General features: G+C 42.5%; 1 protein-coding gene across 1 annotated transcript; it reads right to left on the bottom strand.

Annotated features, from left to right (window-relative positions):
- Positions 1–4,303: 4,303 nt before the first annotated feature.
- Positions 4,304–13,476, bottom strand: MRPL18 (mitochondrial ribosomal protein L18). The gene is made up of 4 exons (XM_060241745.1): positions 13,075–13,476; positions 7,911–8,097; positions 4,832–5,066; positions 4,304–4,450 (listed from the first exon to the last, which is right to left on the bottom strand). Exons 1-4 carry the CDS (start codon positions 13,139–13,141, stop codon positions 4,379–4,381), a joined length of 561 nt encoding a protein of 186 aa, XP_060097728.1. The 5' UTR covers positions 13,142–13,476; the 3' UTR covers positions 4,304–4,378.
- Positions 13,477–13,583: the final 107 nt, after the last annotated feature.

Raw genomic sequence — 13,583 nt, 5'->3', positions numbered from 1 at the left:
GGATTCAAAGGGATTGCCGCCATTTACGTTTTCTTCCACACTTAACGGAAATCCAGTATTTTCTTACGACGTTTTATGGTTTGGATAACAGGATTTCAATACTGTTTCATTGTTTCAGGAGAGACATACTTCAGCCAATTATTAAAGTCGTATATCAGGAAAAGCCTTAAAATAAACAAAAAAGGGTGTGTGCGTGTGTGTGTGTGAAGGGGGATACACAGCTGTTAGAAGAGAACGGTATTTGCTGATTTTTGATACCTCCGCTCTAAACCATAGAATGTGGAGCCAAGTTCAGCTTCAATGGAATTATTCCCAACTTTGTAGGGTTGCCAATTTCCAATCTAAGTGGTCTCTGGAGTCCTCAGGAATTACAACTGATCTCCAAAGAACCAAGGTAAATTCCCTTGGAGAAAATGACTTTTTTGGAGGGTTGACTAAAGCATAACTAGGATTACCATATTTTGAGAAGCAAAATAGAGGACATATTTCTAGACTGACTAAAACAAGTGATCACTGACATAGCTTATTTTAAATACCTCTATTATTTAAATTGTCATAATTGCTATTAACTAGGAATAACCCCAAAAGGGGATATTTTCATCAGTTTTTTTTTAAATAAAGACAAAAGAGGATGGATACACAAAAAAAGAAGACATGGCATCTGGTAACCCTAATTAAAAACCCCTCCCCTCCCCACCCCAAACCCTGGCCTCCTCAGGCTCCACTCCCAAAATTTCCAGAAATATACCAACCCTGAGTTGGCAACCCTATTCACAAGTGGTTAAGATCAGAATCTTTCAGCTCAGCGTTTACATAAGTATCCCCTTCTTATCTGGGAGTCAGCTCCCATTGTGAAGACTGTAAACTTTGGGAGAATGAATTGGCAAATGTAACAGTTCCCCAAATACTCAGAAATACACATTTTAGCTTGAGTTGGTAAATGTTCAGATAAAGTGTAAGTGAAATAGTAATCTTTTGTATAATAAGCCATAAACTTGCATCAGGCTTCCAGCACAAAGGCAATGGAATAACTGATGTGCACAGCGAATGGTTCATTTTTCAGTTTTATTTAAAAAAAGAAAAAGAAAGAAACATTCCAGATATGGGCCTGGTTTAGACAAACATTCTAGTTTAAGGGATCTACTGCCAGACTAACCATGGAAAGTAAAGAACAAAATAAGGGGACCAGAATAATAGAATTATAGAGTTGGAAGGGACCTCCAGGGTTCTAGTCCAACCCCCTGCACAATGCAGGAAACTCACAAATATTTCACCCAATTCACAGGAGCAAGAGCCCCGTGGTGCAGAGTGGTAAAGCTGCAGTCCTAAGCTCTGCCCATGACCTGTGTTCGATCCTGGCGGAAGATGGGTTCAGGTAGCCGGCTCGAGGTTGACTCAGCCTTCCATCCTTCTGAGGTCGATAAAATGAGTACCCAGTTTGCTGGGGTGAAAGTGTAGATGACTGGGGAAGGAAATGGCAAACCACCCCGTAAAAAGTCTGCCGTGAAATATCTATTGCCTTCTAATTGGTTGCATCAGGGCTTTTTATTTTGCTTTGTACCACCTTTACTTTTCCATGTTCACTATTGCACTAAAAGTTACAACCCACTTGTTCTTGAGCACTTACAATAAAATTATTGTTATACTGCCTGGGTCTCCACAACTCTTCAGTCACAGATAAAAGGTGCTTGCTGAGAAGGAAGACAGGTGGGTGCTCTGGGCCCTCCCAGACAGAAGCTTACCAGAGTGGTGGCAGCCAGTAGAAGGCCCTCTCTGGTCCTCTGCTTGTGACAGAGGGTATGAGCTTTTGTGAGTCACTCCTCACTAGAGAGCCAGTTTGGTGTGGTGGTTAAGTGCGTGGACTCTTATCTGGGAGAACTGGGTTTGATTCCCTACTCCTTCACTTGCACCTGCTGGAATGGCCTTGGGTTAGCCATAGCAGAGGTTGTCCTTGAAAGGGTAGCTGCTGGGAGAGCCCTCTCAGCCCCACCCACTTCACAGGGTGTCTGTTGTGGGGGGAGAAGATATGGGAGATTGTAAGCCGTTCTGAGACTCCAATTCAGAGAGAAGGGCAGAATATAAATCTGCAATTCTTCTTCAGCTGTGGTCAAGAAAAGTCATACCCTGTTACAAATTCTGTTAGTCTTTAAGGTGCTACTGGACTCTCACTCTTTTCTACTGGTACAGACAAACTAATATGGCTACACACCTTGATCTAGACCAGGGGCGTCAAACTCATTTGTTATGAGAACTGAATTTGCCATAAATGAGACCTTGTTGGGCTGGGCCTTATGTGTCATAAACTGTAATGCCAGTTAGCAGACATATCAACTTTATAAAGGACACAAACAAAGATTTTTTAAAAGCTTAAAATAAAACATGCTTAAAACATTAGCACTTATTGGTCTTAAAGGTGCTTTCTTTGTCTCTCTCCCATGCAATCCAGGAAACTGGGCAAAGGAAGTTCTGGCTCTTTCCTTTCCCAGAAGACCAGGAAGGGAAGGAGCCTCAGCCAACAGAAGGAAGAGAGGCTTGGCTCAGTAGCTCTGCTGTGCAATTGAGAGAGCCTGGCAAAACAAGGTCTCCCTCCCTGCTTCCTCCCCAAGGGTGGAGCCTCAGTGAATGGAGAAAACAGAGGCTTTGCTCTGTAGCTCCTGTGCAATTGAGCAAGCCTGGCAAAGCAAGCTGCGATGCAGAAGGAAGCAAGAGAGAAGGAAGCAGATGACAGCCAGTTGCTCAGGGGCCTGATAAGGCCCCCAGGCCGCATGTATGACACCCCTGATCTAGACCCTAATCTGATACTTTAAGCACTGCACTACACTGGCTTTTCTGGGGTGGCTGCTGTTGAACAGTAGGAAGCAGCCATGCCCTGGTAAATCTTTCAAGTCCTATGGTATTAGGTTTGCCAGATCCCCTGGTGAAGGCAGGGGTCCCCACTCCCAGGACCCACCTCTCTTCCACTGATCAGCTGACCTGCGGGAACTCACCCAGAAAGATAGAGCCAGCAGCATCATCCATGTGACACTAGGGGTGACACTCTGGTATTTGGGCAAAAACTCTATGGTAGAAGGCAACTTTACCATAGAGTTTTTGCCCAAATACTAGAGTGTCCCCTGACTCCCTGGCATCACGGAAGCCTCATGTGGGCAATGACATAGACAAGTCACTGCACAAAGGCTGGGCCTCCCTGCTGCTCCTGGTAGATCTCTCCCCATCCCCTGCTGGTTGCCAGGAGGGACCCGGCAGCCGTATAGCAAGTTGCCCATCAGTTGCTGCTAATAAGTCCTTCACAGGCTAAATAGCCCTGGAAATAGCCTACACCCTGCCTTTTACTGTCAGAAATCAAGGCTGAAGCCTGGCAATAGTCGTGTTGCCTAGCAATGGCCATTGAGGGCATTTGTTGCTTCAAGCTACAGGTGCTGTTTATATCACTGGCTGGAGAGGATAACCACCAATGTATTTTTGTTTTTAAGATGTTACATTTTTTTGCAAACTTGGGCCTCTTTTTAATCTCCCATATTTGCAAGGCCAGAATCTACAACAGTAGTGACTGAAACTGATACAAACAAATAGGGTAAGCTTTAGTTCCTACTGCAGTCTCTGAGACACCTTGCAGCACAAGCAATTTTGATGAACTTTTGGGCAGAAGATTGCACACAAATACAGTCCAGTTTAGTCCTGACCATTCATCTTGCAGAATGTAATATAGTTCTGGATAGTAGTTTGCAAATACAGTAGCAACAAAGAACTTTTTCTTTACCATTTGCTAAAGCATAAATCTTTTAAAAGAGATCTATTATATAATACAGTTGGTAAGCTATGGTGTGAAGTAAACAACCACCTGCAGTCATTTCCCCTTACACTTCATCTGCCCACCACTATTTGGTACATCAGGGGAGCTTGGGGCAAGAAAATAGCAAGCAATGACAATGGGCAGCTACTGCACTGATAGCCCATAGATCAAGGCTATTGCCTATGAAAATACTGAAGTCAGCAGGAATATCTACCATACTGTTATATCCCCTAAAGCTTCAGGTTGCAGGCCAAACTGTAGAGAATGTCTATTTAGAACTTAAAGATCTAAGTTATAGCACCATAATTAATTTTAATACAATTTGTAAATGGATTTATGTCGATTTTATAATTATAAATGTAAGCACTATGTATAATTTTATTGTATTGTATTCATATGTTGTGAGCCGCCCTGAGCCTGCCCTTGTGGGGAGGGCGGGATACAAATAAAAAGTAATATTATTATTATTATTATTATTATTATTATTTTAAAAACTGTCATCAACATCAGTTTGGTATTAGGCTTTTATTTAAATTGAGATTCTTCAATAGTCTCTTTCTCAGCATATTCTCACAAGCTTTATATTTATTCATAAATTCTTCGCAGCTCCTTCAGTACAACACCACCTTCACTCACTGCATTCTGGAAGCTCTGGATCTATTTTTTAAGAAAAAAAAAGGAATGAAATCACTGGTTATTATCACTTATATCAACACTGGCACCATATAGAATGTTCCAAATTCTTCCCATTTATTGTTCCAATCCTTTGAGAGACCTTTCCCTGCCCGTACTGCCTGGCTCATGCCAAGAGTGTGCTGGTGCTGACGTTCTGTATTACATCATTTTATGAGACAATTCACTGAGCAGGATTGCATGTTAGTTGAACCATTTAACACTACAGTTTTACTGCTGCTCAGCCCTTGCAAAGAAACAGGTATCAAGCCAGATCTGTGATGAGAGTGTGATTCACGGGTGGTGGGGGGGAAGGGGGGATCTAGAGTGTTCAGTTTGCTAAGCCCATGAAAATAATCAACTTGCCGAATCAGAACATTTTTCCCATGGAGTTATAGTTTGGAATTCCACAAAGTTGATTCCTGCTTCAAGACAACGTTGAGCTAGCACATGCCCAACATTCACACATGCTGCCACGCCTGTTGTACGATGAAGGTACTTTTTGATGGCCCATTCTCGGGTGGAAGCAGAGACTACAATGTGACCACTGCAATGTTCAACGTTGGCCTCCACGTGGTTCTGTGTTTGTTCAAGTCTCAACCTATATGCCAAAGCAAGAAAATGTAAAGATTTTATTTCACCAGTTAGTGATGTTTTTTTCAATTACCAGTAATTTCTCTATTATTCTACTTCTAGCAGAGAATCTTAAGCCTCCTGTTTTGAAACTCCATGTCAGAATGCCTGCATGCCATTCTCCTTCCAATCCCATTTCAAATCTCAGCTCAAAATCTACCTGTTCTGTGAAGCCTGTGATTTAATGTCTTAGCCCTCACCCCTCTAACAAGAAGAAAGCTTACACTATAGAAATTCATCTACTAAGCCACATGTGGCTGTGAGCATCTTCTGCTTATATTAAAAACACCACATACATAGATGGTATTGTAAACTAATAATGAAACAAATGAAAAGGTTAAGTGACACTTGACTGTTAATACCTGCCTATAAAATATACCTACAGTATTTTCATTTACAGCAACCCTGGCAGTCGTTGTCTATAACACTGAAAGTTGGGTAAAAGACAGTAGGGGGAAATCTATGTGCTTATTTGTTGGGAGAGGGAAGGGAATGCTTGGTACTATGGCTCATTCACAATCCCTAAAACCAGGTTCAGTTGTTAATCTGAACCAGGAATATTTACATGAGCTCATCCATTCTGCGTAATTCACATATCTCGTACTCCTACTGTGAATACAGCAGCAAAGTGAATATGCACTTTTTGAAAAAGACTGAAAGTTTTGTTGGAATTCTGCAACCTTATACTTCCACAATGAAAGCAAGCATTCTGCACTGATGCCTTCCCTCTTAAGTGCTGAGATATATCATTTCACATCCTCTCATTTTATATAGAGAGAGGCAAAATAGTATAATGAATAAGGTGTTCTAGGATGAGATGACTGAGGTTCATATCCCTGATCAGCCATGAAGCTCAATGGGTAGGTTTGCCAACCTCCAGCTGGTGGATGGAGATCTCTTGAGATTACAACTGATCTCCAGACAACAGGGGTCAGTTCCCCTGCAGCAAATGGCTGCTTTGGAGGGTGGACTCTATGATATTTTACCCTGAGGAGGTCACTCATCTCCCTAAACCATGCCCTCCTCAGGCTCCCCTTTCAAAATCTCCAACCACAGACTGACCTTAGGAGTTTTGCAATCTCAATGGCTGACTTTAGGAGTATTACAATCTTGAAGTCTAACCTATGTCACAAAGTCATTGTAAAGATAAAATGGAAGGAGGGGAAACCATATGCACAGTCCTGAGCTCCTTGGAGGAAGAGCTAGGCAAAAATTAAACAACTTCCAGTCTCAGCTACAGAGACAGTTGAACACACTTTATTCAGTGGTAATCACCAAGGAAATTGTAAAGCCCCTAACCAAAGCAAATGCTATCAGTATGAGTTACTTTGGGATCCATGTTCTTTATACGTATTCCAAAAATGGCATCAGTCATAAAAATATATATTTGGTGCCAGCACACCCCCATAATCTTCCATTCCACCCTAGGAGCAGAGCCTTACCAGGAACCTTCTTTGCATCCCATGCCTCTGAAGATACGACAGAATGAGTAAGTGAAGCTGCCTTATACTGAATCAGACCACTGGTCCATCAAAGTCAGTAGTGTCTGTTCAGGCTGGCAGTGACTCTCAAGGGCCTCAGATAGAAGTCTTTCACATCACCTACTTCCTTGCACTTTTTAATCTGGAGATGCCAGGGTTTGAACATGGGACCTTCTGCATGCAAAGCAGAGGCTATTCCACGGAGCCACAGCCCCTCATGGGATGCAGAAAAGATGTTAATCCAAGGATTAGCAGTATCCATTTGGCTCTACCTGAACTGAAAATATATCTGAAACACCTTATCAGCGGGCTTTCTTTGTAGCAGGAACTCATTTGCATATTAGGCCACACCCCTCTTATGTAGCCAATCCTTCAAGAGCTTAAAGGGCTCTAAGTACTGGGCTTACTGTAAGCTCTTGGAGGATTGGCTACTCCAGGGGTGTGTGGCCTAATATGCAAAGGAGTTCCTACAAAAAAAGCCCTGCTTATTGGTATTTTTTTGGTATATTTTGGCATCTCAAATGTATCTGGGATTTTTCAGGAGAACAACAAAAATCTCCCCAAAAATGCATGATCTGACCCCCAAAGGTCACTGCAATTATGGGAAATAGATATTCATATATGAAACAGGTATTGCGTTCTAAAATAGCGCAGGCAAACAAGATGACCCATAGAAGGATGTGTTGATTGCACAGGAAACGTATGTGTCATAGAAGAGTAAAGGGGAGACATCTGAAACCAGTGAATCTGTGATGGGCCTCCTATATGAACCAGTGTAGCAGGACACCTGCTCAATGCTTTGCTGTTGTGCTAAGTATACCGCACCTTGACAAGCTCTAAACAGAGGCACTTCTGCACTTTTCTTCAGGGGATCAAACTCACTCCCCCAACAGAAGCAGGAGCACTGCACATGAGGGCTCATGGAGGAGCTAGCAGTGGGATGCCTTAACAGTGGTGAAGTCAGCATGCAGCAAAGTAACCATAGAGGAGCCTACAGAGAGGTCACTCGAATTTTCATCATCAGGAGAAGAGCATGTTAACTACAATAAGGACCAGATGTTTGGTGTGGATGGCGAAAACCAACAGAAGTCAGCACAGATTTATGGAGACAGACAACACAAAGTCAGAAAAAGAGGAAATGATTGTGAAACAAGATGAGAATATCAGTATTAAATATATGCCTGAAAACAATAGGATTTTTTTAAAAAGCATGACTGTGCTCTGCATATTAGGAGACAAAAGCAGTTTTATGCTTTAGGACAGGAGGTTTTTTAAAATGATGTCACAAGATTTTTGTGGACCTCTGCTATCCTTTAAAAAACACAACCTACCTGTGCCAATAGTCTTGTTTCGGCCATGTTGTTCTCCAGCCTCTCTCCTTCCTTGCTAGAGCCAACTGCTCCAAGTTACGAGGATTCCTGTTAGTAAAATCAGGAGCAACAATCTCATTTTCTGTTGTATCCAGTCCATTTTCAACAGAAGTTGTGGAGCTGGAAATTGCAGAACTGAATCGAACACCTATAGAGGAGTAAAATAAAAACTACTTTCAGAGACATTGAAAATAACCCTGTCCATATGCAAAGTAAAAAATAACAGAATATAATGCTCTCTCATGGATTGCTGCCTTGACGTGGCGAGAGGGCTTGCATGGTTCAGTGAGGCTGTGGGCTATGCCATGCCGGGCCACCCAAGATGGACAGGCTGCAACTGAGAACCCAGACAAAATGTGATCCACTGGAGAAGGAAATGGCAACCCCCTCCAGTATCCTTGCCAAGAAAACCCCACAGACAGTAACAAAAGGCTAAAAGATATAGCACAGGAAGATGAGCCCCTCAGGTAAGAAGGTGCCCAATATGCTACTGGGGAAGAGCGGAGGGCAAGTACAAGTAGCCACAGAAAGAGTGAAGTGGCTAGGCCAAAGCCAAAAGGATGCTCAGCTGTGGATGTATCTGATGGTGAAAGGAAAGTCCGATGCTGCAAAGAACAATACTGCATTGGAATGTGGAATGTAAGATCTATGAATCAAGGTAAGCTGGATGTAGTCAAACAAGAGATGGCAAGACTGAACATCAACATCTTGGGAATCAGTGAACGAAAATGGATGGGAATGGCCGAATTTATCTTAGATGATCACTACATCTATTACTGTGGGCAAGAGTCCCGTAGAAGAAATGGTGTGGCCTTTATAGTTAATAAGAGAGTGAGGAAGGCAGTAATGGGATACAATCTCAAAAATGACAGAATGATCTCAGTCTGTATCCAAGACAAACCATTCAATATCACAGTAACCCAAGCCTATGCCCCAACCACTGACGCAGAAGAGGCTGAAGTGGGCCAATTCTATGAAGGTCTACAACACCTTCTAGAACGAACACCAAAAAAAGATGTCCTCATCATAGGGGACTGAATGCCAAAGTAGGAAGTCACAAGGTAACCGGAACAACTGATAAGTTTGGCCTTGGAGAACAAAATGAAGCTGGGCAAAGCCTTATGGTTTTATCAAGAGAACAAGCTGGTCATAGCAAACACCTTCTTCCAACAACCTAACAGGCGACTCTACGCATGGACATCACCTGATGGGCAACAAAGAAATCAGATTGATTATATACTCTGCATTCAAAGATGGAGAAGCTTCTTACAGTCAGCATAAACAAGATCTGGAGATGACTGCGACTCAGATCATGAGCTATTCATTGCAAAATTCAGGCTTAAACTGAAGAAAACTGGGGAAGCCATTAGGCCATTCAGGTTTGACCTTGATCACATTCCTTATGAATATACAGTGGAGGTGAAGAACAGGTTTAAGGATAGACAAAATGCCTGAAGAACAATGGGAAGAGGTTCATGACACTGTACAGAAGGCAGCAACCAGCACCCCCCCCCCCCAAAAAAAAAGAAATGCAAGAAAGCAAAGTGGCTGTCTGATGAGGCTTTACAAATAGCTGAGGAAAGAAGGAAAGCGAAAGGCAAAGGTGAAAAGGAAAGATTCACCCAACTGAATGCATATTTCCAGAGAACAGCAAGGAGAGAAAAGGAGGCCTTCCTGAAGGAACAATGCAAAGCAATAGAGGAAAATAACAGAATGGGAAGCACAAGAGATCACTTCAAGAAAATTGGCGAAATCAAGGGTACATTTAATGCAAAGATGGCCATGATAAAGGACAAAAACGGTAGGGACCTAACAGATACAGAAGAGATTAGGAAGAAGTGGCAAGAATACAAAGAAGAATTATACAAGAAGGATCTCAATATCCTTGACAACCATTACAGTGAAATCACTGTCCTTAAACCAGACATCCTGAAGTCAAATGGGCCTTAGCATTACTAACAACAAAGTGAGCGGAGATGACGGTATCCCAGTTGAGCTATTGAAAGTCCTAAAAGACGATGCTGTTAAAGTGATGCACACATTATGTCAGCAAATTTGGAAAACACAACAGTGGCCACAGGATTGGAAAAGGTCAGTTTATATTCTAATCCCAAAGAAGGGTAATGCCAAGGAATGTTCAAACTATCACACCATTGCACTCATTTCACATGCCAGCAAGGTCATGTTAAAGATCCTACAAGCTAGGCTGTAGCAGTATGTAGATCGGGAACTACCAGAAGTTCAAGCTGGGTTTCGGAGAGGTAGAGGAACTAGAGATCAAATTGCCAACATTTGCTGGATTATAAAGAAAGAACGGGAGTACCAGAAAAACGTCTATTTCTGTTTCATTGACTATGCAAAAGCCTTTGATTGTGTGGATTGCAACAAACTGTGGCAAGTCCTTAAAGAGATGGGAGTACTAGACCATCTCATATGTCTTCTGAGAAACCTGTATTAGGGCCATGAAGCAACTGTCAGAACGGGATATGGAGCAACTGATTGGTTTAGAATAGGAAAAGGAGTTCGATAAGGATGTATATTGTCACCCTGCTTATTTAATTTATATGCAGAGTACATAATGCAGAATGCTGGCCTGGATGAAGCACAAGCTGGAATTAAGATTGCCGGGAAAAACATCAACAACTCAGATATGCGGATGATACCACTCTAATGGCAGGAAGTGAAGAGGACCTAAAGAACCTCTTGTTGAGGGTGAGAGCACAAATGTAGGCTTGAAACTCAACATTACAAAAACTAAGATCATGCCATCCAGCCCCATCACACCTTGGCAAATAGAAAGGGAAGACATGGAAGTTGTGACAGACTTCACATTTCTGGGATCTAAGATCACTGCAGATGGTGACTGTAATCATGAAATTAAAAGACGTTTGCTCCTTGGGAGGACAGCAATGGCGAACCTGAGCAGTATAATAAAAAGCAGAGACATTAACCTGCCAACTAAAGTCTGTATAGTCAAAGCGATGGTATTCCCAGTAGTAATGTATGGCTGTGAGAGCTGGACCACAAAAAACGCTGAGTGCAGAAGAATAGATGCTTTTGAGCTGTGGTGCTGGAGAAGAATCTTGAGAGTCCCTTGGACTGCAAGAAGATCAAATCAGTCAGTCCTACGGGAAATCAATCCTGATTGTTTCCTGGAAGGTCAGATGCTGAAGCTGAAACTCAAATACTTCGGCCACCAAATGAGAAGGGAGCACTCACTGGAGAAGATCCTGATGCTGGGAAAGACAGAAGGCAAAAGAAGAAGGGGACAGCAAAAGATGAGATGGCTGGACAGCATTACTGATGTAACTAACACCAATTTGAGCAGACTTCAAAGGTTGGTGGAAGACAGGAAAGCCTGGCATGACTTTGTCCATGGGGTTGCAAAGAGTCCGACTCGACTGTGCGACTGAACAAAGTATACAGCTTACATTATAAAGACAGTTCTGCAGAAATGTAGCTGCATTCACCAACAAATGCAAAATTAAAACAATCTACAGTCTATTGTTAATCGGAGAGATGGAGAGTTGCCAGAGTTTCCCACAGAAACTCTGCCAACCAGAGTTTATATGTTCATTCTATTGTACTCAAGTGGACTGTATCTGAATAACATATTTTAAGATGGTCTGTTGATCTTGACATCCTTACAGTCTTAGCCACATGATTCTCTTTGATGAGGCTTGTTTACAATGTGCCCCTGTTTACTACAGGGGAAAAAGCAGGTAACCACATTGGTGCATAGCAAAATCCAAATACAAAAGCAATTTTTTTTTAAATTATAAAACCACATTTGGTAAATCACATTTTGTGTTCTGGAGAAAATTTTAAAGTAACATTAGAAGACTCTATGTTATGCAGTGGTTAGAGTCATAATACCCCTGTATAAATCGATGGTGCGGTCTCATTTGGAATACTGTGTACAATTCTGGTCACCGCACCTCAAAAAGGATATTATATCATTGGAAAAAGTCCAGAAAAGGGCAACTAGAATCATTAAAGGTTTGGAACACTTTCCCTATGAAGAAAGGTTAAAATGCTTGGGGCTCTTTAGCTTGGAGAAATGTCCACTGCAGGGTGACATGATAGAGGTTTACAAGATTATGCATGGGATGGAGAAAGTAGAGAAAGAAGTACTGTACTTTTCTCCCTTTCTCACAATACAAGAACTAGTGGGCATTCAATGAAATTGCTGAGCAGTTGGGTTAGAACGGATAAAAGGAAGTACTTCTTCACCCAAAGGGTAGAATTCACATGTGGTGGTGGTGGCTACAAGCATAGCCAGCTTCCAGAGGAGACTGTTTAAAAATATGGAGCAGAGGTCCATCAGCGGCTATTAGCCACAGCATTTTATTGGCATTGTCTGGGCAGGGATATTCTGTATTCGTCATGCTTTTTTTGGGGGGGGGGCAAAGTGGAAGGGGTTCTAGCCCTGCTTGTGAACCTCCTGATGGCACTTGGTGTTTTGGGTTTTTTTGCCACTGTGTGACACAGAGTGTTGGACGGGATGGGCCACTGGCCTGATCCAACATGGCCTTATCCAACTAGGGAGATCCAGGTTCAAATCCTTCCTTGCTAGCTGAGTGACTATAAACCAGACATTCAGTGCAATCCTAAGGACACTTTCTGAGACTTAAGCTCCATTGAATAAGTGTCAGTAGTTTGCCGAGTAGACCTGCTAAGGATTGCTCTCAAATTGTGTTAGTCTCTAAGGTGCTACTGGAGTCTTGCCCTTTTCTATATATAATGATCTCCCCTATCTTTTAAAAATCTGAATTGAAATCCACAAACTATAGCCCGAAGCTGTTCAATCCAATTTATCATAGCCCTTTGTTCTCCTGCATATGTGAACCAGGGCTTACTTTAAAATGAATTCGACCTTGTATCTGAAGACGTGTGCGTGCATACGAAAGCTTATACCCAGAATTAAACTTTGTTGATCTTAAAAGTGCCACTGGATTCAAACTTTGTTCTGTAAGTCAATTAAGTTAGTTCCCGAGTCAATGAGTTTAGAACACAGTTGTAAAAGGCACAACCTCCCACTTCCTTGAACTGGACTCACTCTCTCAGAATTTCTCAGCAGTTTCGTGCGTTTTTGCAGTCAACCCACACTCCCAGGGCTCTGTACCTTGACCAGCTCTCAGGAATCCCTTAGCTGCTGTCCCCAGCTGCGAAGTCCATCTTCTCAGTGCCATCCTACCAGGGTGGCCGTATCCCACCAGGAGGACGGTAATCGCCAAGATCTGCAGTGCAATTACAAGACGCTATAGAACACCATCTTTCCTAAGGGAACAAAATTCTTCGATGTATCCAATACTTCAATGTCCATACTTGCCACGAAAGAAATAGAATTGCAGCCCTGTACAAAAATGGCGCTAGCAAAGTTCCCCGCGGTTGTATCCCTGCCTCTGATTGGTCACTTCACATGGATCCACCCTCTTTCTTCTTAGGGCAGTTCTATTCAGCCAATAGCTACTCCAGATTGATGGGAAACTCGCTGAGATTGCAAGCATATCCGGCGCAGCCTTTTACTGTCACGGCTCCGTTTTTTCCCCCTCGTGTAGGTCACGAGTATCTTCCAACATTGTAAGAAAAAAAATGCCTGCGCAACATTCCCCTTTTAAGGACTTGTAGCCC

This window comes from Heteronotia binoei, chromosome 1, assembly GCF_032191835.1.
Source record: "Heteronotia binoei isolate CCM8104 ecotype False Entrance Well chromosome 1, APGP_CSIRO_Hbin_v1, whole genome shotgun sequence".
Classification (NCBI taxonomy): Eukaryota; Metazoa; Chordata; class Lepidosauria; order Squamata; family Gekkonidae; genus Heteronotia; species Heteronotia binoei.
This window is presented reverse-complemented; position numbering and strand designations above follow the sequence as displayed.

Excerpts from the sequence above, each read along its gene's own strand:
- MRPL18 (XM_060241745.1), bottom strand. The coding sequence starts at position 13,141 with ATGGCACTGAGAAGATGGACTTCGCAGCTGGGGACAGCAGCTAAGGGA. Across the intron at positions 8,098-13,074 it reads ATTCCTGAGAGCTGGTCAAG|GTGTTCGATTCAGTTCTGCA; the intron begins GTACAGAGCCCT and ends ACTCCTCTATAG. Across the intron at positions 5,067-7,910 it reads AAACAAGACTATTGGCACAG|GTTGAGACTTGAACAAACAC; the intron begins GTAGGTTGTGTT and ends TTTGGCATATAG.